At 34.8% G+C, this 27,628-nt stretch overlaps 3 protein-coding genes across 3 annotated transcripts; 1 reads left to right on the forward strand and 2 right to left on the reverse strand.

Annotated features, from left to right (window-relative positions):
* Positions 1-419: 419 nt before the first annotated feature.
* Positions 420-8,991, reverse strand: LOC108221773 (uncharacterized). Its single transcript, XM_064094057.1, has 14 exons — positions 7,294-8,991; positions 7,055-7,171; positions 6,664-6,821; positions 6,345-6,555; positions 5,989-6,226; positions 5,756-5,906; positions 5,376-5,683; positions 2,616-3,916; positions 2,328-2,453; positions 2,036-2,199; positions 1,603-1,813; positions 1,267-1,504; positions 1,030-1,180; positions 420-943 (listed from the first exon to the last, which is right to left on the reverse strand). Exons 1-14 carry the CDS (start codon positions 8,573-8,575, stop codon positions 635-637), a joined length of 4,965 nt encoding a protein of 1,654 aa, XP_063950127.1. The 5' UTR covers positions 8,576-8,991; the 3' UTR covers positions 420-634.
* A 1,279-nt stretch (positions 8,992-10,270) lies between these two features.
* On the reverse strand, positions 10,271-15,178 carry LOC108222686 (serine carboxypeptidase-like 27). The gene is made up of 9 exons (XM_017396569.2): positions 14,152-15,178; positions 13,963-14,058; positions 13,726-13,818; positions 13,284-13,369; positions 12,944-13,204; positions 12,323-12,450; positions 12,149-12,244; positions 11,641-11,746; positions 10,271-10,705 (listed from the first exon to the last, which is right to left on the reverse strand). Exons 1-9 carry the CDS (start codon positions 14,507-14,509, stop codon positions 10,556-10,558), a joined length of 1,374 nt encoding a protein of 457 aa, XP_017252058.1. The 5' UTR covers positions 14,510-15,178; the 3' UTR covers positions 10,271-10,555.
* A 2,612-nt stretch (positions 15,179-17,790) lies between these two features.
* Positions 17,791-26,773, forward strand: LOC108223425 (hypothetical protein). The gene is made up of 5 exons (XM_017397685.2): positions 17,791-18,224; positions 18,314-18,612; positions 19,484-20,596; positions 22,299-23,414; positions 25,527-26,773. Exons 2-5 carry the CDS (start codon positions 18,369-18,371, stop codon positions 26,771-26,773), a joined length of 3,720 nt encoding a protein of 1,239 aa, XP_017253174.1. The 5' UTR covers positions 17,791-18,224; positions 18,314-18,368.
* Positions 26,774-27,628: the final 855 nt, after the last annotated feature.

The following is a 27,628-nucleotide window of genomic DNA, read 5'->3' on the forward strand; positions in this document are numbered from 1 at the left end:
ATTTGCTGGGCACTAGCATAACTATTTAAGATTAAATTTTTGTAAATTTTGTTCCTATGGAGTTGAAATGACACTATGCATCAATCTCGAAGTTGAAGTTAGCAGCGGCTCTTGCCCGCATTGCATGATGCATGTGTATGATCTATCTAAATTTTAGATTTTAAAAAACAAAAGTTCCATATTTACATTGTAATTAATAGATAAGAAAATTTATATAGGACATCGAAACTATTTGTATAAAGCAAGCCTTAAGTATAGAAAAATAATTAAATAAACAAGTCTATCATATACAGAAAAGAAAATAATCATGCAAGTCAAGGAACAAGAAAATTTATTTAAATAAAATAATTCTTTTATTTATAGAAAGAAAATTGTTAGATATGTCAAGGGATGATAAAACTTATACGAAATAATTTGTACAAGGAAAATCTTACGTTGAAAATTAATTAATATAAGCAGTCTATTATTTGTAAAAAAAATGATTATATGAGTAAAAGAAAAGAAGTAATTACAAAATAAAGCCTTGTTCAATATCTACAAATAAATAAAAATCAGGAAGGCTTTCTAAGAACGTTTCATGAATCTTGTTAAATAAGTAATATATGACTGTCAACAAGGCACAAAGACATTTACACTATTGTCGAGGTAGAAGAGTGGTTATGGTAAATTGGTTTGATGATGACAGATTCGGGCTGCTTAATGAATAGTCTGCTTCAAGCAAATATCTCTCCATGAAAAACCCAGGTTGTTTAGGATGAGGGAGTTTCATGTTACTACTCAACATTAAAACCACCTGGGACATAACTGGCCTGTCCTTTGGATCATTCTGAACGCACAATAATCCGATTTGGATAACTCGGAAAACTTCAATATGGTTACTTGAATCCAAGATTACCCCATCGATTAGTTGTAAAAGTTTGTCTCCTTTGTAACTTAGCCATGCCTAAATATTTAATTACAAAAATATCAGTAGTAGACTATTGGATAAGCATTATAGTATAAAAAAGTGTCATGATAATTTGTACTTACATGTCCTAAAAGGTTTAAGCTGTGGTCAGGATGAGTGAATAATCTGTTTTTCACTCCGCAAACTATCTCTATCAGTAAAACACCAAAACTGTATATGTCAGATTTAACAGAGAATTGTCCGTCAATAGCATATTCGGGGGACATGTAGCCACTGCAGGAAATATATAAGTATGAGATATCAATTGACAGTTGTGATGCAGATATAACACTTATCTGCCGAGTCGTAGAAATTCTTACTATGTGCCGACAACTCTAGATGTATTTGCTTCAGTTTCATTTCCTCCAAAAATTCTTGCCATGCCAAAATCTGAAATTTTTGGATTCATCTCATGATCAAGTAGAATGTTACTTGCTTTGAGATCTCTATGTATGATTCTTAGCTTTGAATCTTGATGAAGATAAAGGAGGCCCCTAGCAATGCCGCTTATTATGCTGTAACGTTTCGGCCAGTCCATTGTGTTTTTTACCTTTTCATCTGTTCGTTTTTCATTAAATTAGTCCACAGTTGTCATACAAAAAAATATTCGAAATTTGAATTTAAATACAATGTGAAATGTTTAGATCAGGCCTTACCAAAAATGATTAGATCAAGACTTTTGTTAGCCATGTACTCGTAGATCAATATTCTTTCTCCTTTCTCTATGCAGCAACCAAGAAGCGTTACAAGATTTCTGTGCTGAAGTTTGGCGATACATGAAACTTCATTTTTAAACTCATCTAGTCCTTGACTTGAATTTTTTGAAAGCCTTTTCACAGCCAATTCTCTCCCATCATCCAATATGCCCTGAAAATTATCGTTGTTATGTTTCAATTTTCATAGTGTTATGCTTTTAGTTCATTGCTGTAGTGACAAAATAGTTGCAAATGATCTGTTGGGAACAATATGGTAAAGAACTAAATACAACGTTATATTGAGTTATTGCATGAATTTTTCAAATCTGCAGATGTTTTATATTACTGTGAGTCATGGTTATGTAATGCATATCTGGCGTATCAGTATTATCACCTTGTAGACAGGTCCAAAGCCACCTTCTCCAAGTTTTTTGTCACGACAGAAGTTACTTGTTGCATTTGCAATTCTTTTGAAGTCAAATAATGGCAAGTCAAAATCTTCGCTCTCCATTTTGGTTAAGGCAACACTTTCGGTTTCGGAAATTGATTTCAATTTTTCTGCAATGCGTGAAGTGGAACAGATGCACAAAGTGAAGTAATCAAATGGTTGCATAAATTTCCAAAGTAACGAATTAAATATCTGTATCAGTTAACCGTATGAAATAATGTTTACTTATTCCATATACCTTCTTTAATGAGCTTCCTCTTCGTGAATATTAGGAGGAATATTACTCCCAGCAGGGTTACTACTAGTGCTGCAGGAATGACAATGAACTGTATTTGCCTCTTAGATCCAGATCTCCAGCTTTCTCCTGCGTTGGCCAAAAATTCAAATCTGAAAATAGTCCTCGTCAGAAGGAGCTTTCTCCTGAGGTAGTTTTTTTTTTTTGCTATATATTCGGGTAAAAATTTTGTCATTCAAAGTTTATGAAATGCGAAGACACTCTTAAATAAATATAACAAAGTAGTTGTACCCATTTCAGAAGCTGACATTTTTACATAAATATCTTGTCCATCTTCTTTGTAGTCTCCAATATCAATGAGGTCACTGAACCACAGTAGACATCCTTGTCCACCTCTTGTTACATATGCATTTGCATAAGCTGTACAAGAACAATTTTTCAAGCATAAATTCTCACATTCCTTAAGATTAATTTTCAAGTCATACCGTATGTGGCGTGTGTCTGGCAATTTTACACCCGAATACTTAACAAAACCCTCTTTTGTCCCACAGACCAGCCTAGTCTTCCGGACACACCCATCAGACCAATCTGCTGCTTTCCACTTCTCTGGGAATTTTGGAACAAATCCTCTCAAGCATCCACATCTTGGTGAGTTTTTAATGTCACATATTCCATAAGCACCACACGATCCATAACGACCACAGTCAGTGTTCTGCAGGCTAAGGTAAATACTCCACTGTTGTAGTTGATCATTCCACACCAGAAGTTGTGTAACTCCAGCCGTGGTCATTATATACCTCATAACGGCAGAAGTTCTATTTGTAAGATCAAACTTATAATAGACTTCCTTCTCGTTAAAAACAAAGGTGTCTTTATATATTCCATTTGGGCTACTATTGGGATTGCCATTAAATTTATAACCATTCCATGGTCCAGTCCTCGACCAAATCACTGAACCTTTCATCCAAAAAAACTGCGGGAAGCCACTAGGATCAAGTCGTTGGGAAAATCTACCTATGGACGGATCATTATCAGTTTTCCAGGATGTATAATACCTCTCTATACCAGTTACCAGGTCTATTCCAATCTTCATGCCAGGTAGCAAAGTGTTTGCCGGATAATCAAAGCTCTGCCAGACAAAACCTTCTAAATCTTCACTCATGAGAACCAAATTTCCTGAATCTAATAGCTGCACAACAGGATTCTTTATATAGTTAGAAGTGTTTGCTGTCCATATTATCCCATTAGTACCATTAACACTTTGCAATATTGTAATTCCATTGCCATCAACCAGTACCGAGCCTGAGCTATCCGTGAGAGGACGATCTCTATTAGCAACCCACACAACTGTCCCTTCTGATATTTTCTTGTACCAGATGCCAAGATATCGATTTGTTGAACTGCCTGGGCTGAAAAATCCGAGTTCGAATTCTCCACCTGCCGATATGATGGTGTCACCGTCTCGAAAGGTCTGATATCTTGTAATTTTGTCTGCTGCCAAGGAGTTTATCAAGATATATGTTGCAGTGTAGCAAAGTAAAATGATGGTAGTTAACTCCATAGTAAGATATAATCCTCTGGTGTTTATCAAATTTTATATATTGAAAATAAGTACTTATTTCCGCAACAAAACTACCTTAATGTCTTTTTCTCCGATAGAATTTAAACCAAACAATTGAAACAAAGACCCCTGGAGTCATATTTACAACCACCTGTCACTACTTTGAAATATTCTGTAATATGTTAATACTCCATTACACAACACGATCAAGTAATTAGACTAAAGTATAATTGTTGAACATTCAACGTAAGATTTTTAGTCTTTCGTGAAAGTCATTTAGAATTAATTATGCACACACTTGTAATAAGTCCACCATTATCATTCTCCTAGCTTATTCAATGTATTTTTTATAATATATTCCATATTTACAATTATTTAATTACAACAGTACTTTATCCATTAAAAAAAAATCATTTCAGATAGAAAATGGAGTACTCCGTTCGCCATCAAAGTCATTATCTTCCTAATCTTATTATTAGAATTTTGCACTAAGCCAATATTTTTCTTCCAAATATTCACACCCACCTTACTTCACATTGTCATCCGTTTACTTTAATTTTTCTGAATCAAACGTTACATAAGGGCTGCTAGTTCTATTCTTTTAGACATATACTCTTTTGAGAATATGGAGTTTCTCTATTTTTGTTATATGGAGTGTCGAAGCTCTACTCGATTAGTTTCGATGAGTGACTAACATAGGCCCTGTTTGTTTACCAGAAGCAGAAGCTGCTTCTGACTTCTACTTTTCTTGACCCGTTTGTGTAAAGAAGCAGAAGCACTTTTAAGAAGCTGAGAATCCTAGCTTCTCTCTCACTGCTTCTGCTTCTTTTCCAAACACTTTATTCACTTATTTACTTCTAACTTCTGCTCCACTTCTCTAATTTAAGCAAGAAGTCACTTCTTTTAAGCTTGCCCAAACGGCCCCATAATATCTTGTTGCAGCAACAGTTAGTTTTATCTTCTTTGTAACTCATACAAGCCTGAAACTTAAATGATTAGGCAGTGGATGATAGACTCAACTTACATAATGTAAGCGTAGATGCAACTCAGTTGTCATCTGACAGCAAATATGACACAAATTTGCTTCAGACTCTATTGCGACAAATTTTACCTAAGAATTTCAGTGCCTGTCCTGTAGAAAAAAGTAGAGTGAACCATTTTTATGGCAGTTGAAGGTCTTCTGCTACTGCTTATGCACTTGAGACAGACACTATAGATCGTTTAACCTTCTATCAAAAGGCTCGTCGTATGCACTGTAGATTTGTAGATCAGACTTAAAGGGCAACATTAGCACCAGTGCATCTTTGGTTGCAGTTTTCCCTTCTACCCCAAAGAACATGGAACGACACAGAATATTTGAATGGAGAATGATCGTAATGATTTCAAGCTAAGCCGTTTTTATATATGTACAACTAATTTGCTAAAACAATTACTAGGAACATCTAACAAATCTTGTTTTGGCCAGAGAAGGCAAGGTAACTAAAAAGCACTATGGTCGAGGTAGGAGAGCTGTAATTGTCAAGTCGTTGGATGATGACAATTTTGCGTTGCTCCCAAAGTGATCTGCTTCAAGAAAATATCTCTCCATGAAAAAACCAGGTTGCTTAGGATGAGGTAGTTTCATGTTACTGCTCAACATGAGTACCACTTCTGACATAACCGGCCGGTCCTTGGGATCATGTTGAACGCACAATAATCCAATCTGGATGACTCGGAAAACTTCGGTATGATTACTGGACTCCAAGATCACTTCGTCTATGAGTTGCAATAATTTATCTTCTTTGTAGCTCATCCATGCCTGAAATTTAATGTTCTGAATCAGCAGCAGGCTTATAGATAATAAATGTCGTATAATATACTTCATTCTTACATGCCCTAGAAGGTTTAAGCTGTGATCAGGATGAGTGAATAATCTATTTTTCACTCCGCTTATGATCTCTAGAAGCAGTACACCAAAGCTATAAACGTCAGATTTAACAGAGAATTGCCCGTCAATAGCATACTCGGGGGACATGTAACCACTGTGAGAAAAAACGTATGAATATCAGTCATAAGTCATGATGCAGAGAGCCACAGTAAATTGCAGAGTCGAGAAATTCTTACTATGTCCCAACAACTCTTGATGTATTTGCTTCAGTTTCATTTCCTCCAAAACTTCTTGCCATGCCAAAGTCTGAAATCTTTGGATTCATCTCATGATCAAGTAGAATGTTACTGGCTTTGAGATCTCTATGTATGACCCTTAGCTTTGAATCCTGATGAAGATACATAAGTCCCCGAGCAATTCCATTTATTATGTTGCATCGTTTTGGCCAGTCCATTGTGTTTCTTGAATTTTCATCTATTAATTTTTCATCAAATTAGTCCATGAAGGAAATGTCCATGATAAACCTCAGAAAAATAACATTGACACATATACATTTATGATTATGATATAATATTCTCAGGTCGGGTCATACCGAAAATAATTGAATCTAGACTTCTGTTAGCCATATATTCGTAAATTAAAATCCTTTCTCCTTTTTCTGTGCAACAACCAAGAAGTGTCACAAGATTTCTGTGCTGAAGTTTGGCAATACAAGATACTTCATTTTTGAACTCATCTAGTCCTTGACTTGAATTGCTTGAAAGCCTTTTCGCAGCTATTTCTTGTCCACCATCCAACATGCCCTGAAAATAATGGCTGCAATAAGTAAGTGTTTGTGTGCGTGTGTGTGTGTGTGTGAGATGGCATATTATGGCTATTTGTTGTGATCTATCACTACTCACTAGTATCACCTTGTATACAGGTCCAAAGCCACCCTCTCCAAGTATCTTGTCTGGGGAGAAGTTACTTGTGGCATTTGCAATCGTTTTGAAGTCAAACAGTGGCAAATCCAGATCTTCATTCTCAACTTTGGTCAGGTGAACACTTTCCGAACTTAATTTTAAGCTCTCTGCAAATTTTAAAGTTGAACATATATGCAAAGTGAGAAACTATTCAAATGGTATCCACCAAATTTCTGATTAAGAATTTAGAGGTAATTATTAGGTTTCCTTTTTTAAAATTCAGTTTAATTTTGTTCCCAAGAAGCTAGGATCTGCATTTTATGGCACTACTATTTTCTCTTGATCAAAATTAAAAAAATTCTGTATTCGATAAGAGTTACTGTAGCAGTGAATAAGTTACCTTCTTTCTGCAGCTTTCTCATCCTGTGTACAAGATGTAATATTCCACCAAGTAACACTACTGTTAGGACTGCAATGACCACTAATTTTTTCTTTCCTCGCGAGCTCCAGCTTTTTTCTGTCCTTGCCAAAAATGTAAAACTTCAGTGATAGTTGTTGAGGTAGTACCTTGATAGAGCAATGGGTTTTTGTAGTTCTGTAAAAGGTAAAGACACGAAATATCTACAGAAGTAGTCTTACCTATTTCAGATGATGGCATCCTTACATAGATATCTTGTCCATCTTCCGTGAGGTCCCTAATATCAATTAGGTCATTGTACCATAAGTGACATCCATGTCCACCGCTTCTGACATCTACATTTGCATAGGCTGTGCAGTTACAATTTTTGAGGCACAATCTTTTACATTCTTTAAGGTTAATTGTCATGTCATACCAAGAGTGGCGCATGTCTGGTAACTTCACACCCGAATATTTCACAAAACCCTCCCCTGTCCCGCAGACTAGCTTAGTTTTCCGGATGCATCCACCAGACCAATCTGCTGCTTTCCACTTCTCTGGGAATTTAGGAATAAATCCTCTCAAGCAACTACATCGAGGTGTGTTGTATACGTTACATCTTCCATAATTACCACACAATCCATAACGATCACAGTCCGTGTCCTGTAGAGTAAGGTAAACCATCCAATTTTGTTGATGATCATTCCACACAAGACATTCTGAATCTCCACTTGGAGTCAGAAAAAACCTCATAATAGCAGAAGTTTTGTTGATAAGATCAAACGTATAATAAATCTCCTTCTTATTGAAAACAACCTTGTCTGTATAAATTCCATTCGGGTTAAAATTCGGAGTGCCACTCAATTTATAACCATTCCATGGTCCAGTCCTAGACCAAAACTCTGAACCTCTCATCAAAAAAAATTGTGGAAAACCATGAGGATCTAGTCGGTTGGTAAAACTACCTACGGATGGATCATCATCACTTTTCCACGACGTATAATACCTGTCTATCCCGCGTACCAGATCTATTCCCAACTTCATTCCAGGCAGCATATTGTCTGTCGGATGATCAAAGCTTTGCCAGATAAAATCCTCTACATCATTGATATCTTGATCTTCATCCCTCAAAACCAAATTCCCTGTATCTAGTATCTGCACAACAAGATTCTTTAAGGATGTCGACGTATTTGATGACCAAACTATCCCATCACTACTATTAACCGTCTGCAATGTAATCCCTCTGTCAGTAACCTGCACCACGCCCGAGTTTTTCATCAGAGGGTGGTCTCTATTAGCAACCCATACAACTGTCCCCTTTGATATTCTGCTGTACCATATGCCAAGATATCGATTCGTAGAACTCCCCGGGCTGAAAAATCCAAGCTCAAACTCTCCGCCTGCTGATATGATCGTGTCACCATCTCGAAAGGCCTGATTACTTCTGATAATATCTACTGATACCGAGTTTGTTAACGTTGATGCTAGAACCGAACAGAGCAAAATGATGGTAGCTAACTTCATTTCATGGCGCAGTCCTGAGTATTGAGCAGAACAAAATGATGGTAACGAATATAACTTTTAGTAGTTATCTGAGATTTATTTTCCAGAAAGGAACTGCTTTGAAATTTTGTACCTAATCTTATGCATGATGAAAATTGTACGTGTATTATGAACCCAAAGGTCTCGTTCTGCTACTGTAATTTTCCCAGGGAAAGCGAGTAACCATTAATCATTGTTTGACGTTATTGTGGTAAGAGTGCAGCAAAGTCAAAAAGAAGTAAAACATGCGTCGAAATACTTCCTCTATCCTACTCATTTCTTTTTGTATTATCTTCCGTTGAATGATACTGTAAAATCATGTATATACATAAAAATACATAGGGATAAGTTATCCGATATTTTTTCTGTTAACATATACTACTAACATACGTATGTCAGCGGACATACGTATGTCAGCGGACATCCGATCTCTGATCCTAAGTTGCCATACAAAAGATAACTCTTTTGCAAGTCTGTTCTGGCGGGCGGCGGTCTTAGTTTCTCAGCTCTAACTTTGGTCAACCAAAATGTCTATATACTTTGACAGCATGATTCTTGTTTCATTCTGCATCCGGTTCTAATGAATGTAGCCGCATGATTCTTTATTATTATTTCATAGTAGATGATAAATAGTGACTGTAGTTTATACTGAATTTCAAAAATATTAACTTTTTTTTTGCCAGAAAAAAGTATTTAAATTCGCTTATTAATGGCTGGTTTTAATTTTGCTTTTTAAAATAAATTGTTTGTTAACTTTTGTTGACTCTTTTTCCAAAAAAAATAACCATATTTTATTTTCGTTTTTCAAAATTAATGACTCCCTCCCGCATCACTACTATTATCAATCTACAACGTAATTTCCCTATCATTAACCACCTGCACCGCGCCTGAGGTATTCTGTAGAGGAGAATTATCTCTACTAAAGCATCTCTAGCCAAGGGCCAAAGATGATTTGCTAAATATATGATAAATAATTCAAGTTCTAAAAGTAAAGATTTTGTATTGATTGACACTTCAATAATAATCTTTATACATGTTCTATATTGTTATTATAATATTAAATTCAAATTCTTTTAACAAAAAAATAATAGAAAAATGTGGGAAAAAATTTGCAAAAGATAAAAATTGAATAGCTAATCATTAAAAATCAAATGGGGAATGGGTTAGACATTACCTATTTATGAATATTTATGAAGAATGAAAAGTAGATCGTTAATGTTTAGGGAATGAGAGTCTGTTGGAGTAAATTTTTATGCATATTTTTTGAAATTATATTGATATCATATAGCTAACCTGCTCAAGATGTTTTTAGCAACCGGTTAATATCTATTTGTTTGAACTGTTAGAGTGAATGTTTGTGCATATTTTCTAAAATTATAGTTTACAATATCATATAGCTAATCTGCTCACTATGCTCTCAGCAACTTATATCGGTTTGTTTGATGGGCTGAGAAATCCAACCTCAAACCCTCCATCAGCTGACATGATGTTTTCGCTATACCGCCAAAGCAAGTGTATACCGAGTTTAAAATTTATATTTTTCACTATACCGTCAAAGCAAGTGTATCCCGAAGTCAAACGCCTTAAGAAACAAGAGAGAGAGAGTATTATGGTTTAAAATGTGGTGGAATTATTGATCAGAATTTTATTTTATATTATTCTGTAACAAATTGCACGTCTAGTAATAAAGCTTATTCAATTGAAATGTTTCAAAAGGGAAGATTTGAATTTTAGTAAGACGGTAACTATTACACAGGTACCCTCTGTAACCGAATTTTCAACTTACATTAAAAATTATATGAAACGCAGCCCTATTGTCTTTGTAATTTCTTTTTTCAAGGATATATATTGAGGAGCAGGAGTCCTTCGACCAGATTTTCCGGCACAATGAAATTAAGATTACTATATAAACTTTATATGCTTACGGTAATTGTAGACTTGTATGGATCAGCTGTACCTGCTCTATTGAACTGAGCTTGGCATAGGATTGTTCAACAAGAATGATCTGAAAAGTATAAAAGCTTGTCGAGGACGATGAAGAGGGACCTCATGTCCTGCTCCGGTCACTGTTACAAGAGTTAGCCCCTTGTATACTTGGCTCCACCCACCCACCTATACAAAAAGGAATACTAATCTTGTTAGAAGACTCATTAAATGATTTGTCTATGCCTAAAAACAAGCACGGATCTAGTCTCAATGCTTTAACCATAAATAATCAGGAATGTGAATATTATAGCAATAAAAACAAGGCCAAGATATTGATGGATAGCCTCCTTATATATTGTAAGAGCAAATTTGCATAAACCCCGTCACAAGAAAATGATGTATCAGGTTCGAGGCAAAGACAACATATTGATGGACCTCTGCTTAAGTTGAGGAGATGAGACGTTCGGCAATGCAGAACTACATGTGTGTACACAAAAAGGTTTCTATTGCAGTCCTTGTTTAAGAATGTTGATATAATTCAGGTTTGTCCTATCATTATTTCATATATCCTTCGGAAGGATTAATCATATAGAGCATATGTGCACTGCTGTTATCCTATCTATTTCTGTAAACATAGCATTTCATTGGTAGTGGAATAATAAAATATATATCCGAAGACAAAGGAACTAAATTGTTAGAGTTAATAACAAAAATATATATAGCTCTGAGAATTGCCTTAGTCATGTACCCTAAAGTAAATAGTTCCATTTTACACTTGCCTATAGATATACCACCTTCAGCCCATATATATAGGACTGTGTTCAGGATGAATTATAAAAACATTGAACAGAATTGTGTTCAGGATTTTCTATTTGATAGAACTGAGTTCAGAATGGTTCTAGACTTCTAGTTAATTATTTAAAATTTATCTTGTTGATAAGGTGATCAGGTGAAGTGTAGTAAGATGCAGCAGAGTAAGAACAGAACCTAGGCCCTTGCAGCATTACAAAAATAATCACCAACAGGAATTAGAGATAAAGCGGCCCTACCTGTTCTTTGAGATTGTTAAATGTCCAGAGCAATAAGTGGGAAAATAACAATTGTTTGAATAGATGAGGTACCTTTCCATTGTCGTACCATGGGAACCAATTAATTACTGTTGGAAGCTTCAATGCGTCAATTGAATATCGGGTTGCAGTCAGTGGAACAACTGAATCAGTATCTCCACTACAAACAGAGTCGAAGAAAGGTTAATATCACATTAATTCATAGAAAGCTAACTAGAATATAACGGTAGCATTATAACTGCAGGAAGCTAGAGTATCATACAACCATCCTCCAACATGTTGATAGGAATCTAAATCATAAACCACTGTTGCTTATGCTGGAAATTATTGTTCCTCTTTAATTGAACCTAGTTGCTCTACCCTTATCTGATGGCATAGATTATTAGGTCTAGTAACATTATTAAACTCTAGTGTCCATTATGTTACATCTACATCACCTAATATGTCAACCCAATTAAATTTATATTATATCATTTGAATACCCATTATTTCCACCAAATGTGATTGTGTTGGCCTCTGAGGGGTGTGATAAATATATGCTTAAGAAAACTACTATATTTACCTGAAAACCCATATTTGAATGCCACCAGCTATCAGTTCCTGGTATATAGGAAGCATGGATCTTGGAGAATCTCCCCAGTACTCCCCCACAATGTCGCTGCAAAATAAGATATTTGTAAAATGCTTCCCAGCATATATAAGATGTACTTTGGAAGTTCCAAACTGTGAAAGCTACCTGCAAGTTTTCCATGGATAAGGAATCTTGGTTATGTTGGCATGGAATGCCTTCTGGACTTCTGGAATATTAAAATAAACTTCTGAATGTCTCTCAGTGCATGGATCATATGCCCTAGTCATCCATGGCTACACTCGAAAGCAGCAGCATTTAGCTCAGACAAAGTTCATGGACCAGAGACAAACTTATATAAAAAACTTAATATAGAAGATAACCTCAGCTACTCAAAACCTAGAGTTCAGAAGTTTATTTAAAAGCCAGAAGTTGGTATCCTACTCGTTGCTATGCTTAATGTCCTAAAAGATCAAAATAGAACAGGTAATCATTTTGTGTTTTTTTTATTTTCATAACAATATACAGCCAATTTTTTTGGATTCCTAAAATCTAGCAACAAGTGAAAGCAGGCAAATGGAAATAAACTTTTACTTCTCAAAAAGGTAAATTAAAGAAAACTTGAACAAATGTCATCCACAAAAGCATGTAAAGGCTCATTCAAGTATCAACACCTTAACAGCAAGTAGCGAATAGAACAGGGGAAGAGCATTTATCAAAATAGGTAGCAGTACTAACATAGCAAGTTTGCTTGTGAACTTCAGTTCAAGAGAGGTTGAGAAGACTTACATAGTGACCTCCCAAGTTGCGCCTCAGTGATGATGAACTATTGCACGGACGTGTATATATGCTATATGGATCTATATTTCCTTGCTCCCTCTCTGCAACCCTAAGAGCCCTAATGCAATCAATTGAAGGGTGCTGAGATGATCCAAAGTCACAAGCCACTCTAAGGACTTTATAAGTAGAATCGGAAATTAAACCGTGGGTCCACCAATACTCAAATGTGCCGATATAATCATGGAAATCATCAATAACAGCATTACCCACCTAGAAAGAACATTTTATTAAAAATGGTGAATGAAACTATGTGAACAAAACATAATCAGAGAAATTATATTCTATTTACCATAAAACCCTTGAAATTGATGATTGGATTCTCTACTCCTTTGTTCCTTTCGTATATAATTTTAGACAATTGGGGAACATAATGACCTGAAAGAAATGAAATATATTAGGTTCCGAACCAACGATCCAGTTGGCACTACTACAAGATAAATACTCTCTCCAACCTGAATGAGGTCCCATTTGTTAGAGAAAATCGTTTTAAAGAAGACCATAAGAAGCACAAATGTCCTTAAAGTTTGACAGTTTAATTGCACAACTGGAAAAGCTTCTACTCTTACTTACTGAAAATATCGGAATTTCAGTTGAAAATTACATATATCTATATTAATTTATTTTATTATTATTATTTCTGGGGGGGTTTGTGGGGGGGGGGGGGGGGGGGGGGGATCAAATGGGAACAGTGAAAGTATACACCAAGCACACGATAGAAAAACCTAATTTACCTGCATAACTTTCTCCAGTAATGTAAAATTCCCTATGTTTGTATTGAGGAAACCTTTCCATCCAGCCGAGTAGAAATGCATATGTTTCGACAGCTGCAGATTTAAAAAATGAGGTTCCAAATGATTAAGAATAGTTAAACCCTAAAAAGCTCATTATGAAACGTTTCAACTATCTAAAGGATATCAATGTCAAGATTGAACAATTCTCGGAAAACAGAAAATATTATTATGCATTACCTGTTTGTCGGTCACCTGCAGTATATAACTCTGATGATGTGTTTGTATATGAAAAACCAACACCAGCAGGAGCTTCAAGGAAAAGCAAATTTGCCACTGCCAACAGAAACAGATTCCTCTAATCATTAAATAGATCATGGGAAAACTACTACAATAACTAAAGAATACAAAGCGGTAGTAGCTCCATACACTTGTTCCAAGAATAAGGATTCAAGTAAAGGCTTTTTCCATCTGCTTGAACATGAAAAGGTCCAATCTCTTCAGCTGCTCCATAAGCAACAGAAGAACAGCCAGGGCCTCCATTAAGCCACAACACAAGCGGCCTTGACTCGGGATTACGAGCTTCCGGTGATTCAGTAAGCCAGTAAAACAGTGCCTTCCCAGCCATCTGATTCACAGTCACATACCCAGAATACTGAGCAAAACCGACATTCGTCGGCTGCCCAGGCAATTCCGTAATTCTGTCCTTTTCTTGATCAGACAAAGAATAACAACTACCCACATAAAGAATTGCCAAGCAAATCACAAAGAATACTGAACTACCCATTAACAAATTATTAAACAATAATCACATAAAACAAGAAAATCTGCAGTTTCTGGAAAAAAATGATGAGCTCATAAAACTAACAAAAAACAAAAAGTACCCAGAAACACCAATCCCAAAGTATTCCTGGGTGCTCTGAGAGATCTACTGATACTCACATATATAATAAAACCCACACCACAAAGTAGCTCAATGACAGATAAACATAATGACCCAGTTACAAATTCAAGTCAATGTATAATTTGTATACACATGTTTAAGTACAGATAAGATGTAAAGGGTAGTAACTAACTTGAGTTTTTTACAAAGGAGTGTGAATATATAAAATTAATTAGTTGTCAAAAGGGTGTTGAATAGTCTCTTTACAATAACCTATTAAGGTAGGTTTTCATTCAGGCATTTAACCGAACAGCTAAGAGGCGCACATGGGGTATGTTTTGAAAGAGACAGCTCTTAATGATTTTTCTGCGCAGAAAATGTTGAAATTAATATGATTTAATAATGAGCAAAGGTCCACAGCTTTTAATTGATTCGGGTATCATGTGGTATCTGATCAGTGAGAATGTAAATTACGTAGTTAGCAAGATTGGAGAATGAAAACATGTGACAATTTGCAAGGTGCAGGAAAAATTTGTTCACAGATCCTGATTGGTGCTCGGCTGCTCGCTCTCCGGTGGATAGCAGACGTTTTTCGAGATTTTTGTTTGTTTAAGTTCATAAAATGTTTTGTGACAAAAAAAAAAGTTCATAAAATGTTTGAAAAGAAATGAAGTTAACACAACTGAGAAAAGTTAACACAACTTGTTAAAAATGCTTTTATTTATTTACATAAACGGGTTAAAAGTCAGAATCAGCTTCCGCTTTTTCAAAACAAACAAGCCCATTAATTTATTTACATCCAATTTTAATCCATTTTTTAATTTTAAGCAAAAAATCATTTTTTTAAATTTGCCCAAAAGGCTACTCGGTTCCATAATGTTTTCTAAATTTTTATTTTATTAAATAAAAATTTGAGCATCAAGTTTTTTATTTAGAAAAAATATATTATAAAACAGTACTTTAAAGGAGTTCATAAAAATCATACCAAAACGTAATGTATACAATTCGTTGGGATGGAGAAGTATTTGATTGGTTTACTTATATTGATTATAATGGAGCCTTTTATGCGCACTGGTTATCTGAATAAAATCGGTTAGTTGTATGTTGGAGATCAAGAATTTGTTCTTAAATATTTTCGATTGAAATTATAATTGAAAATGTCTGATTAATTATACTCATGAATAATAATAGAGCTCTCATAACATGCCACGTCCGATAATAAATTTAGAATATGCAGTAATACTTTTGTTGGCACGGTCATTTAAGAAAAAATTGGACCAATATTTAGTTACATAACATTACTCGTTGTAATTTGATATTATTCATTTATTCTAACAAAAACATGATGAAAACGCATTTATATTGAATATTGATTTATATTTTTGAATCAAATACGCATTGAAAATACTTAACATTTTTTAATTTTAAAAATACTATTTAATAGATAATACAGACACTCTTTTATTGATAAGTATATTTTGTATATGTTTATATTTGCTCATATAAAATCTGACTAAGTAACATGTAGATTGATATCGTTTTTATACATGTCTTGTAAGAAAAGAAATAAGCATGAAGTACAATATGTATGATTTAAAAATAATAATCATTTTGATAACTGAAATTGTCTCGCTTTTATATCCACATTAGTTAACAGTATTTATTAATTATAATATCGTAAAAGGTATAATCGAGATATGTTTATTTCTTAACTTAAATCTCAATTTCCTGTTAGTGATTTCACTTAATTTTTTAAATATTTATATAATGAAGAAATCTAAAAATATCAAAAGATTATCTATTAATAATATTAATAGACAATTGTTTTAAAAATCAACTTCTGTAACTAAAAAATTAAACAATTAAATAATATGAGAACACATGATTGAAGCAAAACTGTTGGGTCGAACAATTTTCAAAAGAATTATAACTTAAAAATATATCATCACAAAAATTGAATAATACACATTAATATTTTTGAATCAATGGTGTTTTTTTAAAAGCGAATTTCAGTCGATTATTATCTGTCAACAATTTAACCTTGACACCATGGAGGGGTAATTGAATACTCTATATTCTTTATATTTTTCTGAAGTTTTAAAGAAAATTAAAAGAATAAAAGTTATAATATATATTATAGATCCAAATAAAGAAGACAAGATTTTAATTTTGTTCAGGTGAACCTATGTATTTTGGAAAAATAATTTGGAAGTATCAATGTATCATAATTGAACATACATTTAGTGTGTAAATATATATCCTTAATTAATACAATTATCCTCAAGAATCCGATTTGCACGCCAGAAACTTTAAAGTTAAATTAATTAATTTGTACTCCCTCCGTCCCATAATAAACGTCCTTTTTTTTTCAAATTTTTTTCACGTATTTTCAAGTTTATAAAAAATATAGAATTTTTTTTGTGGTTTTTGTTTTGTATAAAAATAAGAAGTTCAAATTTCAACAAGCAGTTTGGGAAGGGGTTTTGATTGATAAAAAGAAGAATCTACTTCAACCGATATGCCCTTAGGCACGGTCATACATAACATAGAAATCACACTTGAAAAGGGTGGACAATTAGCTAGAGCAGCGGGTGCTGTGGCGAAACTGATTGCAAAAAAAGGGAAATACTTTTTTCGAGTATATCTAGAGAAAAAATCCCGTATCTATTGCAATTCGTATGAAAGAGACCGATTACTTTATCACAAAAAACAAAAGGATTTTAGAGTATATCCATTACCAACACAAAATAAAAAGTATAAGAAAATAATGTTCACAATTATATTTTTTATAAGTTTAAAAACGGATAAAATATTGAAAAAAAAAAGTTTATTATGGGAGGGAGGAGGGTTATTTTTTTATTGGGAAAATTAAATTGCAGGTCCCTGAACTATTGACGTTTTATTGTCTAGGTCCCTGAACTAAAGATTCCGTATTTCAGGTCACTTAACTTTTTTGTTTTCTGATCTAAGTCCTTCCGTCAAAAAGATTCTAACAGTGTTAACTAGGGTTTTTGAGTTTCATACAGATCAAATCAATTTTGAAGGTGTTAGTGATATCCAAATTCAAAGTTCAATTAGTCAAATTGAAGCTTGAGTCGCTGGCGACACTCATATGACACCAATTTTCAAAAATTATGTTCAATTTAAAATTTTATAAATTTAGGTCACTAAATTCGATAAAAAACCCTAAATTTATGGTCAAATTTGGGGTTTTTTAAAATTAAATCTAATTTGTGAAAATTGTTGTCATATGAGTGTCGCTAGTGATTCAAGCTTCAATTTGACTATTTGAACTTTGAGTTTGGATATCACTAACACCTTCAAAATTGCTTTGATCTATATGAAACTCAAGAACCCTAGTTAACACCGTTAGAATCTTTTTGACGGAAGGACTTAGATCAGAAAATAGAAAAGTTAAGTGACCTGAAATACGGAATCTTTAGTTCAGGGACCTAGACAATAAAACGTCAATAGTTCAAGGACCTATAAATTAATTTGCCCTTTTTTTATTTCGTAACCAAAATCATGTTATACTGCATACACAAGCAACCTGTCCAAAATCTGTTCTCGTCCTCCGAAACCTAAAAACAAAATCATCTCCTACTGAGCGGCCGTGCAGGTAAATCAAACTCTCACCCTCTCCGTAACTTTCATCTCTATTCCACACTTTTTTAATCCGTTTTTACTGTTCTTATTCTCGATTTACAGGCTCTAATTAAGCAATCGCGTGCTTTTCTGTCCATGTTATTCAAACTCAACGTTCATGCCGCCGGAAATATCGCCGTGGGACCGGAGCGAGTTTTTCCGGGAGAGAAAGAACGAGAGGCCGTGGAGCAGAGACGTAGGCGCCAGGTGGAGAGACAGAGATAGAGGTAGAGAGAGATATGGAGAGAGAGATGGAGAGAGAGATAGAGACAGAGAGAGAGATGGAGGGAGAGATGGAGAGAGAGATGTTCGTGTGTCTCGGGATCGGCATTGGCGATTGAATGAGTTTCGGAGACCTAATGGTTCGTTTCTTTGGTTCTCTCTCGGTTTTCGTTGTTTGATAGTTGTAGTTTTTTATATGATCCACGAATGTGTTAGTAATAAAATTTGTAATTGAAGAATTGTGAAGAAATAAGATGTAGATGCTGTATATGAATAGGTTGTGGAAGATGTGTAGACGTGAGCTTTTGAACCTTCATCTAGGCTTAACTGAATAAGGTTAAAAGAGTGATGTACAGATAAGTTATGATATAACGAGAGAATGGAAATATGGTTTATAATATACACGATACGGGAAAAATAAACTATTGTAGGTAGAGTGTAGGATATAGTAGAGCGATTGTCGAGGACGGAAGGCTTTGAGTTTTTCATATGTGGTGGTTTGGCGAAGTTTTCCGGTTGTTATTTGAACCAGATGTTATATATGTACGCACGAACAAGATTTTAGTGAAAATGTGTACCGGCTTTGGTGTGTTGACAAATTGGGTAGTATGCATGGACAAGCTTGTATTATATATTTGTAGTTAAGCCGTAAGTAGGAATACTTTAATAAATATGTGTGTGTATATTCCTTTCATCTTGTGTTCTGCTTACAGAAATGATGTTGGGCTTTTGTTTCTTTTTAATCTTAGTTTTCACGTTCAATTGGCGTAGCATTAAATTGAAATTAGATATTTGCTTTCAGATAGTAGGGGTAAATGTGATGGCTATTTATGGTTTGTATTTGTAGCCTTGTACTAATTTCGGGAACTTGACAATATAGAGTTTCGTGTTTTTCGTTGGTTTTGACTTTTGGGAATGCTTTCATGATGCAAACAAATATAGTAGCTTCTTCTGCATATAAGATGATATAGTGTTGATAAATTTTGGTTTTCATTGGCTTTAAAACTGAAGGTTATGGTAAGCAGGGTTGGCATACGTATACTGAAGATCTTGCTCTCATGCTGGGACCTTCTAGGCCAAATAAAAGGTTTTTTAATGATGGCAGATGTCTGCAAATTGATAAATATGGGAGAGATAGCAGCAGGGTCATCAGTGGTGAGTCCTTTAGTCAGAGAGACCGGAGAGGACATTATTGGGATTCTGCGCCTGGACGACGTTCAAATGGCCATGCCAGTATGCCAGCTCATGCGATTGTGAAGAGCTCAGCTGATGACATGATGGCCTATAACTCTTATCCTCATTCAAAAATTGGAAACAATTGGGGTCAGTTCTACTTCAAAGATCAGCATTATAATAATAGTGTAGCAAGTGGGCAAAACACCCGTAGAAGATTCGGAAGAAAGAATTCGGCTGGCTTGAATGGCCGGAAGGCTCTTAAATGGACCCGCTCTGGAAGCTTGCATTCACATGGCTGTGGTTTTAGTCATTCAGGCAGTTCTGGAAGCGTGGGTTTAGATTCTGGTAAGATTAAAGCTACCTCAAATTTTCAGAATCCGTCACCCGTACATTCCCTTTCGGGGAACTCTGCTACATGTGCATTTACTGCTCCTGAAGAAACAAATTCACGTGGCGGTGGTATTAGACATTCAAGTAGTCCAAAAAGATTGCATTTAAATTCCAGTGCTTGTGCAACTTCTGCTGGAGCTTTAGAAACAAATTTAAGTGGCTGTGGTTATAGCCACTCAAGTATCCCTAAAATCTGTGGTTCAGATTCTGATGAAATTAAAGTTCCTGTGCATTCTCAGAATTCTACATCTGGAAGTTCCTTTTCAGAAAAGGCCGTTTCTTGTGCAGCTTATGCTCCTACTCAAGAAACAAATTCACGGAAGAGGCCACGTATTGGATGGGGAAAGGGGCTTGCACAATTTGAGAAGATAATCAATGGGTCCACTGACACAGCAGAGAATGATGGAACGATAGAATCCCCACATTCACATTCTAAGAATTGTACAGAGTCTGTACATCCTCACAACTCAGTCATGGCTCCTAGATGCTCTAGAGTTCAATGTTTCACGGAATGCCGATCTCCTGTCACGCACTCGCATGCTTTCTGTTCATCACCAGGTAAAAGCATGACATCACTTGTTATATGGTGTGGTTATACATTGGCTAAATTTGGAACCACCTATTAATATATATTATCGGTCATATATCATTTTGCATTCTGAGGTTTCAATAGTGTTTCCATCGCTGTTTTTTGGTTATCCTTTTACATGACAAAACACTTGAGGCTTCAGGAATCTTCTCTGATAATTTGCAGTACTGCCTACTGCGTAACTTGACTAGTATATTACTCACATAACATACTCGATCTGTACTATTTATTTTCTTATTATCTAGTGATGGCATCAGGGCCGTCTCAACTAAATATGAGGCCGTAAGCACGATTTAATAGGAGGTCCTCTTTTTATATATAAAAAGTATTCTATTTTTTAATATATAAATTTATATATTGTTTAAAATAAATAATATGATACTTATTTGTTTTATTTGAAATAGTTTATATTTTAGGTTATAATAAATAATTATACATAAAAATTATTTATGATAACATAATAATTATATTTACATTTTACACAAAATTTATATATTATTTTATATATTGTTCTTTTTATTTATTGTTGGGTTAATTTGTATATTAATGCAACATTTAAACTAATTAATGTAACATTTAAACTAATTAAATATTAAAAATGTACTATCTATAACACAAAAGATTGTAATAAATGATGTGGAATTTTTTTACAGATCTCCAGAGGTTCAACAAATATAGTCAACAATATGAGGTTGGCTAAATTTATTGACAGGGGATGTCCCATTGGAGTTGATTTTTTTTTACTTAATCTCTATATTTTTTATTTATAGTATGTATTAATCACATTTAGCTAAGGGTTCTTTACAGCTGGAGATGCTCTAAACACTTAAAAGTTATATTGCAATTAGAACTGAAAATAAGAAGTTGAGAAAAATAGTTATGAATTTTATAATAAGAATCATATTCTATTTATAAAACCTACTTCTATTTGGTTTTGAACGTAAAAAGAACAAGAGTCGTATTATATATACAGAACTTACTTTAGTTTCATTTAGAACATAGAAAGTATATGTCATATTGTATATTTAAATATTATGTATTAATTTTTTTTAATCTTAACCATTTATCAAACAACAAGATCTAATGTTTCATATTTAGTTTGCGGTACTATACCAAAAAACCAAATTATCCCCCCTTAAGCTTATTATATATGAGGATGTAATATAGAATCCTTTGCTATTCTCATGCTTTACTTTTACTTGGGATGTTTGATATCCTCGTTAGGTTCATCTGCACATTTTTAAGTTCGCTTAAAGCATTAACAATTGTCTATCTGATAATCTCATTAGAAAGTTAATCTAAGTTTGTTACTCCTACTTTTTGGGTCTGTGTCATCTTTCAGGATTATATCCCCTTTTAGCAATAACTGATACAAAACCTTAACTGGCTTTCTGTTCATGGTAATGGTTAGATTGTCAGGACAGCCACTGGCTACTAGTATTCTTGATGATGAGTCTGATATGAGTAGTACTAGTTGTAAGGATGTGTAGGGATTAGTATAAGTAAGAGTATATTAGTCTTTCCTGCAGTAGTAGACAAGTGTATATAGTAAGACAAGTTTGTAATTCAATATGTTGAATTTGAATATCAGAGAATGGAATATATTTCCACCAATTACGTCTCTCTTATGTTTCCCTCTCTCTCTAACTCTTTCTCTTTTCCTTGAAACAGGTGAGGATAACTTATCTGTCAAAGCGCTTGAGGTTGACACTTCTAATTTATGCAGTCCTCCAGGTCAAGAATATAAAAATAGAAGAGATGATTTTAATTTGGAGAATTTGGAAGTCACTGGACTTGCGACTTTAAGTTCTTCAATTAGCGAAATCCTTCAATTCGATAACCTACACTCCGCAGAATCTGATTGTATGAGATCCTGTGAAATAAGCAAGTTGCTGGTATTGAAAGATGACATTGCAAAGAAAGTGGAAATAACTGAATCTGAAATTGATTTACTTGAAAATGAATTGAGGACATTGATTTCTGCAAGTGGAAATGCCAGTCCTTGTTCCACTTCCTCCAGCCTTCTGCCAGTAAAGTGCATCTTGAAGCCTTCAGAAAAACTATGTGCCACTTCTAATTTAAATGCCAGACCTGCTCCTCTGGGACATAGTTGTTCCGAAGACATGATGCAGATGCCACTTGGGGGCTTGGAGGGGGAGCTGGCAGAATCGAGAAACGTGGACATTGATAGTTTAGGCACTACGACATCTCAGGTTGCTGAATCCCTTTTAGCAGGGACGTTATTTTCTGAGAAAACACATAGATATGACGAAAGTACTTGGAAAGCGGATGAAGACAGAGAAGGAAAGTCTATTGTATATTCTGTCAAGGAGGAGAATTCAGGTGCTATATTCACCAAACAATTCGCAAGTAGGGGATGTATGCTTTCAGTTGACGTTAAGTTTCAGAAAGAACATATGTTTTATGATTTATTAATAGCTTCTAACCAAGATTTTGCACGTAGATCTGCTAAAGTATTTAGTAAATTATTGCCAACAAACCTTTTGGGTGTTGACCATTTGAGCTTCAATGTTACTCCTTGCTGGAAAAAAAAAGCACTTGTCAGGGAAAACCTTGCACTGAGGAAGCGTTTCTTAAGGTTTAAGGAGAGAGTTTTATCCCTCAAGTTCATAGCACTGAAGCGCCTGTGGAAGGAAGATTTGCTCCGCCTCTTTACTAGCAAGTCCTGTCCTATGTCTCAGAAGAAGATGGATTTGAGCTCGCCAGTCGTGTACTGCAGTAATCCAAAGGAGGGGTCCTCCATTCGCGCTCGATTCTCATCTCGTGGTAAGTAAACTTGATATTTGGAGTTAATTTGATCTGTTATGTCTCGACTCTTTTTTTACATAGTAAAACTACAATATAATGTTTTTTTTAATAATAATAGGTGTTATGTATCTGGAAATTTTAAATTCCTGCCTTGTGTTCATTTTCTTCATTGATGAAACAGAAGTACAGATCATGAAATGTTTGTCTGCTTTTTGAAATTTCTTCCTATGTTATCAACATTAGAACATATCTAACTTCTATCCTAAGAGCATCTCCAACCACCTTAGCAATAACCATTAGCTAAAATATAATAAAATAATAATTAGCTAAATTATACATAATCAAAAAGGTGATTTGCTCCAACCATATTAGCTATAATAGTTATCTATATTCAAAAAACAATATTTTATCTCAAAGAAAACATAGTCTGCCATTCATTTGATTAGCTGGAGATGGAGGGAGATGAGGTGGAGTGGCTTACAGATCTGTACATGTTTGACAGATATAGATAAGCAGAGGGTGTTATGTATAAAAATTATTAGCTACAGACTTGCGTTGGAGCTGCTGCTTTGCTATCTCAATTGCTAAATGAGTCTGCCATGTAGGATATTGCTAACAGATGTGGGCTGATTGGAGATGCTCTAATTGAATTAATACGGCATCATTGTTTTCTTACGTTATTTGGTATCTTGTGCCTGCTGTCTTATGTTACCAGCTTGCTTACTGAATTTCATTATTTGATATATTGCACCAGAAAGCAACGATATTATAAAACTATAACTATATGTACGTTCTCCTGATGCTTTGGTGGAATGGAGATTGATCATGCAGAGCTTATGTGTCTGGATATGTAGATAATGGTCCTTGGCACTTGGAAATGATATGCATATTTCTTACTCTCCTATATTTGAGTGTGTGTTGTTTGGTATTGTTTCCCCAAAGAGTTGCATGGTAGTGGATTCCCCAAAAGTAGTCTCATAATATCATTTGCTGCCGCTTACGAGCCTGAAGAAGTAGAATTGGATCCTGACTCGGAAATCATTTGCATGTCATGTTTGGTAAGTTTGACAATATTGGAAGTTACTCACTCTGTCTCATCTTTTGGTGAAGTCAAGCTCTTTAATTCTAAAGTTTATACACACACACTTTACATTTAGGCGGGATTAAATCTGAGATTATAGAATATTTCCTGTTTCTGATGGCTAATTTGTTTTTTTTTTTTTTTGCAAGTATAGACTTAGAAAATAGTATAATATTGTAAATTTCGTGAGAGTCAAATTGAGCCAAATGAACTGGGACAGAGGGAGTACAAGTCTTAGCCTAAAACTATCAAGTCTAATTTAACAATTATTTCTTACAAATTAAACGACACTTCAAATATCCTGCATATAGGTGAAATAAAGTTATAACAACTAATTTACAGACCACTTTCTAGCTGTTATGTATAAATAAACTGAGTATAGACATTTACAAACAAAAAATATGGTGAATGAACTAGAATTACAAACTCGTATATTTTTTCTTTATCAAGAAAAGTGAAACTACCTTGTTCTCTCACTAATAATACGAGATATATGTCTAGATTGCACGAACATGACTTCAAGGGATCAGAAGAAAATTTTGAATGAAGTGCAGAAATATATTTTTGTGTAGTTTATTATTTTATTTTTTATCTTTGTATTATCCACCGGTCAAACATGTTACTATCTTAAAGCCTCCAAATCTTTGTAAGGGAAAGGATCATTTCAAGTTGGAATGTCTTAAAGTGATCTTCTTTGGCGAGGAAGCAATCAGTGTTTTTAAATTTGTTTGGGAATATATGCTGTGTTACATTTTTGATTTTTTATATTAGTCCGTTGGGATAGGAGGTTGTTTCTGAATTGATAGTCTGTTAGATGTTCACAGTTTTACATGTTCTGACTTATGTTTTCTTTTGTACCTTTGTAGAAGATCCTTAAAACATGTGGGTTTCTGTTTAAAGGATTTTCACTCATATATGATTTTTTTGAGGATGCTATTATCTCAGGCTTAACATACTTCTTTAACTATCAATTAGAGGTGGAAACTCAAGTAGTATTGATCTCATACTGTCATCCCTTTTGAATTTATATCTGCCTCGTGTATTTGCAGGCAGGAGTCTTAGTTTGGTCCCTACTGCAGACACTATTAATTTTGCAAGCAAACTGCTAGAAGATTCCCGCATAAAGGCTTACAGCAGTGCTCTGAAGATGCCTTCTTTAATACTGGATGATAAGGAAAAAAAAGCTTCAAGGTTCATCTCAAGTAATAGATTAGTGGAAGACCCCTCTACTGCTGAGAAGGAAAGGGGTATGTTTACCCCTTGGACATCAAAAGAAAAGGAAATTTTCCTGAATAGATTAACTACCTTTGGGAAAGACTTCAGAAAAATTGCGTCTTTTCTTGAACGCAAGACAACTGCTGACTGTATCGAGTTTTACTACAAGAACCAAAAATCAGATTGTTTCCGGGGAACAAAGAAAAAGACAGAATTTCCGGAGCAGGGAAAATACTGTTCAACCTTCTTGGTTACTGCTGGTAAACGACGGGCTAGCATCAGTAGTAAAGCTTCTCTTGACATGTTAGGTGCAGCCTCATTAATTGTACATCATGTCAATGACAAGTTAACTGACCAGCAGAAATGTCCAAGAAACGTCTTTGGCAAGTGTACTCCCAAAACATGGAGTGATCATGAAATTTGTAAGAAGTCAAGTAGTCCTTCCATTTTGGGCAATGAAAAAGATTGTGTAGCAGCTGATTTGTTGGCTGGTATATGTGATTCCTTTTTATCTAAAACTATGACTTCTTGCATTACAAGTTCTATGGACTTTGGAGAGAAATACCAAGAGAGGAAGAGCTTACAATTGGGTTCTTCAGTAAAACGACAATTGACATCTGAGAGCACTAATAATGCTAATGAGGCATGTTCGGATGAGAGCTTTGGTGAAATAGATTCTACCAATTGGACTGATGAGGAGAAGTCTGTCTTCATTCAGGCTGTCATGTCCTATGGTAAGGACTTTAAAAAGATTTCACAGTATGTTAGATCGAGGTCTAGTGATCAGTGCAAGGTTTTCTTTAGCAAAGCCAGGAAGTGCCTTAGGCTTGATACAGTGATGCATTCTAACCAGCATATACCAGCAAGTGATGATGCTAAAGGTGGTGGTGGTAGTGACAATGGTAATGCTTGTGCTGTGGAGACTATTTGCAATGGCAAATCAGGATCTAGGATAGCTGAAGACCAACTTTCGTCCAATTTCAAGGAATTTTTTTTTGGAAGTCAGCCTGCTAGGACTACAAAGATGCAACCTGACTATGAACACTTAGAACAAAAGCAGATAAAAAAAGTTGGAAGATGAAAATATCAAGCATAGCTCATATAACCTTGATACAAGTAAATATGCAGAGGAGAAAGCAGTACAGGAATTGGAATCTGGCAGCAATATTGAAAGTTGTTGTCATAGGGTGAATCTTACAGTGCAGGATATTGAAACTGGATTTTGGGGAGCTGATACAAATATTTACAGGAATGATGCAATTGTTAAAGAAGATAATGGCCATGGGATGCCTAGTAATAATACTGAAAATGTAGGACATGGAATTTTATTTACCTGTTGTAGTTTGAGTGGTAAAGATGTTGGATCTGGTGATGTCAATTTGAGTAGTTTGAGTGGCATTAGTTGCACTATACAAGGGACAAAGACTACCTCAGCGGACGGAAGCACTTTCGTTGCCTTTGGTGAAAATTCTCTGGAAAAAGGTGTTCTCCGTGGGGGTAAAAATAAAAACCCAACGTTGTTGGATCCTTCGCTAAGGCGTCCTATATTTTCCTCAAAGCAACGTAGTTCTTGTAAGTCACAAAATCCTGTGGTCCAGAGTGGAAGAAGACATGATTATGATTTGGCGTCTCAATTTGAGTCTGGTAAGTTTAGTAATAAGCAGTTCCAAGATTCTGCTCGAACAAATAAGTATCACAAACATTCCTGTGAAAACTCATCACTTGATCTTGTGAACCCTTCCCAGATTTCTAGGGGTTGTTCAGTGTCCATTATGACGAAGAATGGTATCAGTTGTACAAAACCAGTTTCAGCTCAGAATAGATTAAGCGTTGTTGAAAACTTCTCAGCTCAGAGCTGCCACCTCCAGAAGTGTAAGAGTTCAAAAAAACATCTGGATGCACAGTCTCAGTACCAGTCAAAGGATCATCCAGGAAT

This window comes from Daucus carota, chromosome 5 (assembly GCF_001625215.2).
Source record: "Daucus carota subsp. sativus chromosome 5, DH1 v3.0, whole genome shotgun sequence".
NCBI lineage: Eukaryota > Viridiplantae > Streptophyta > Magnoliopsida > Apiales > Apiaceae > Daucus > Daucus carota.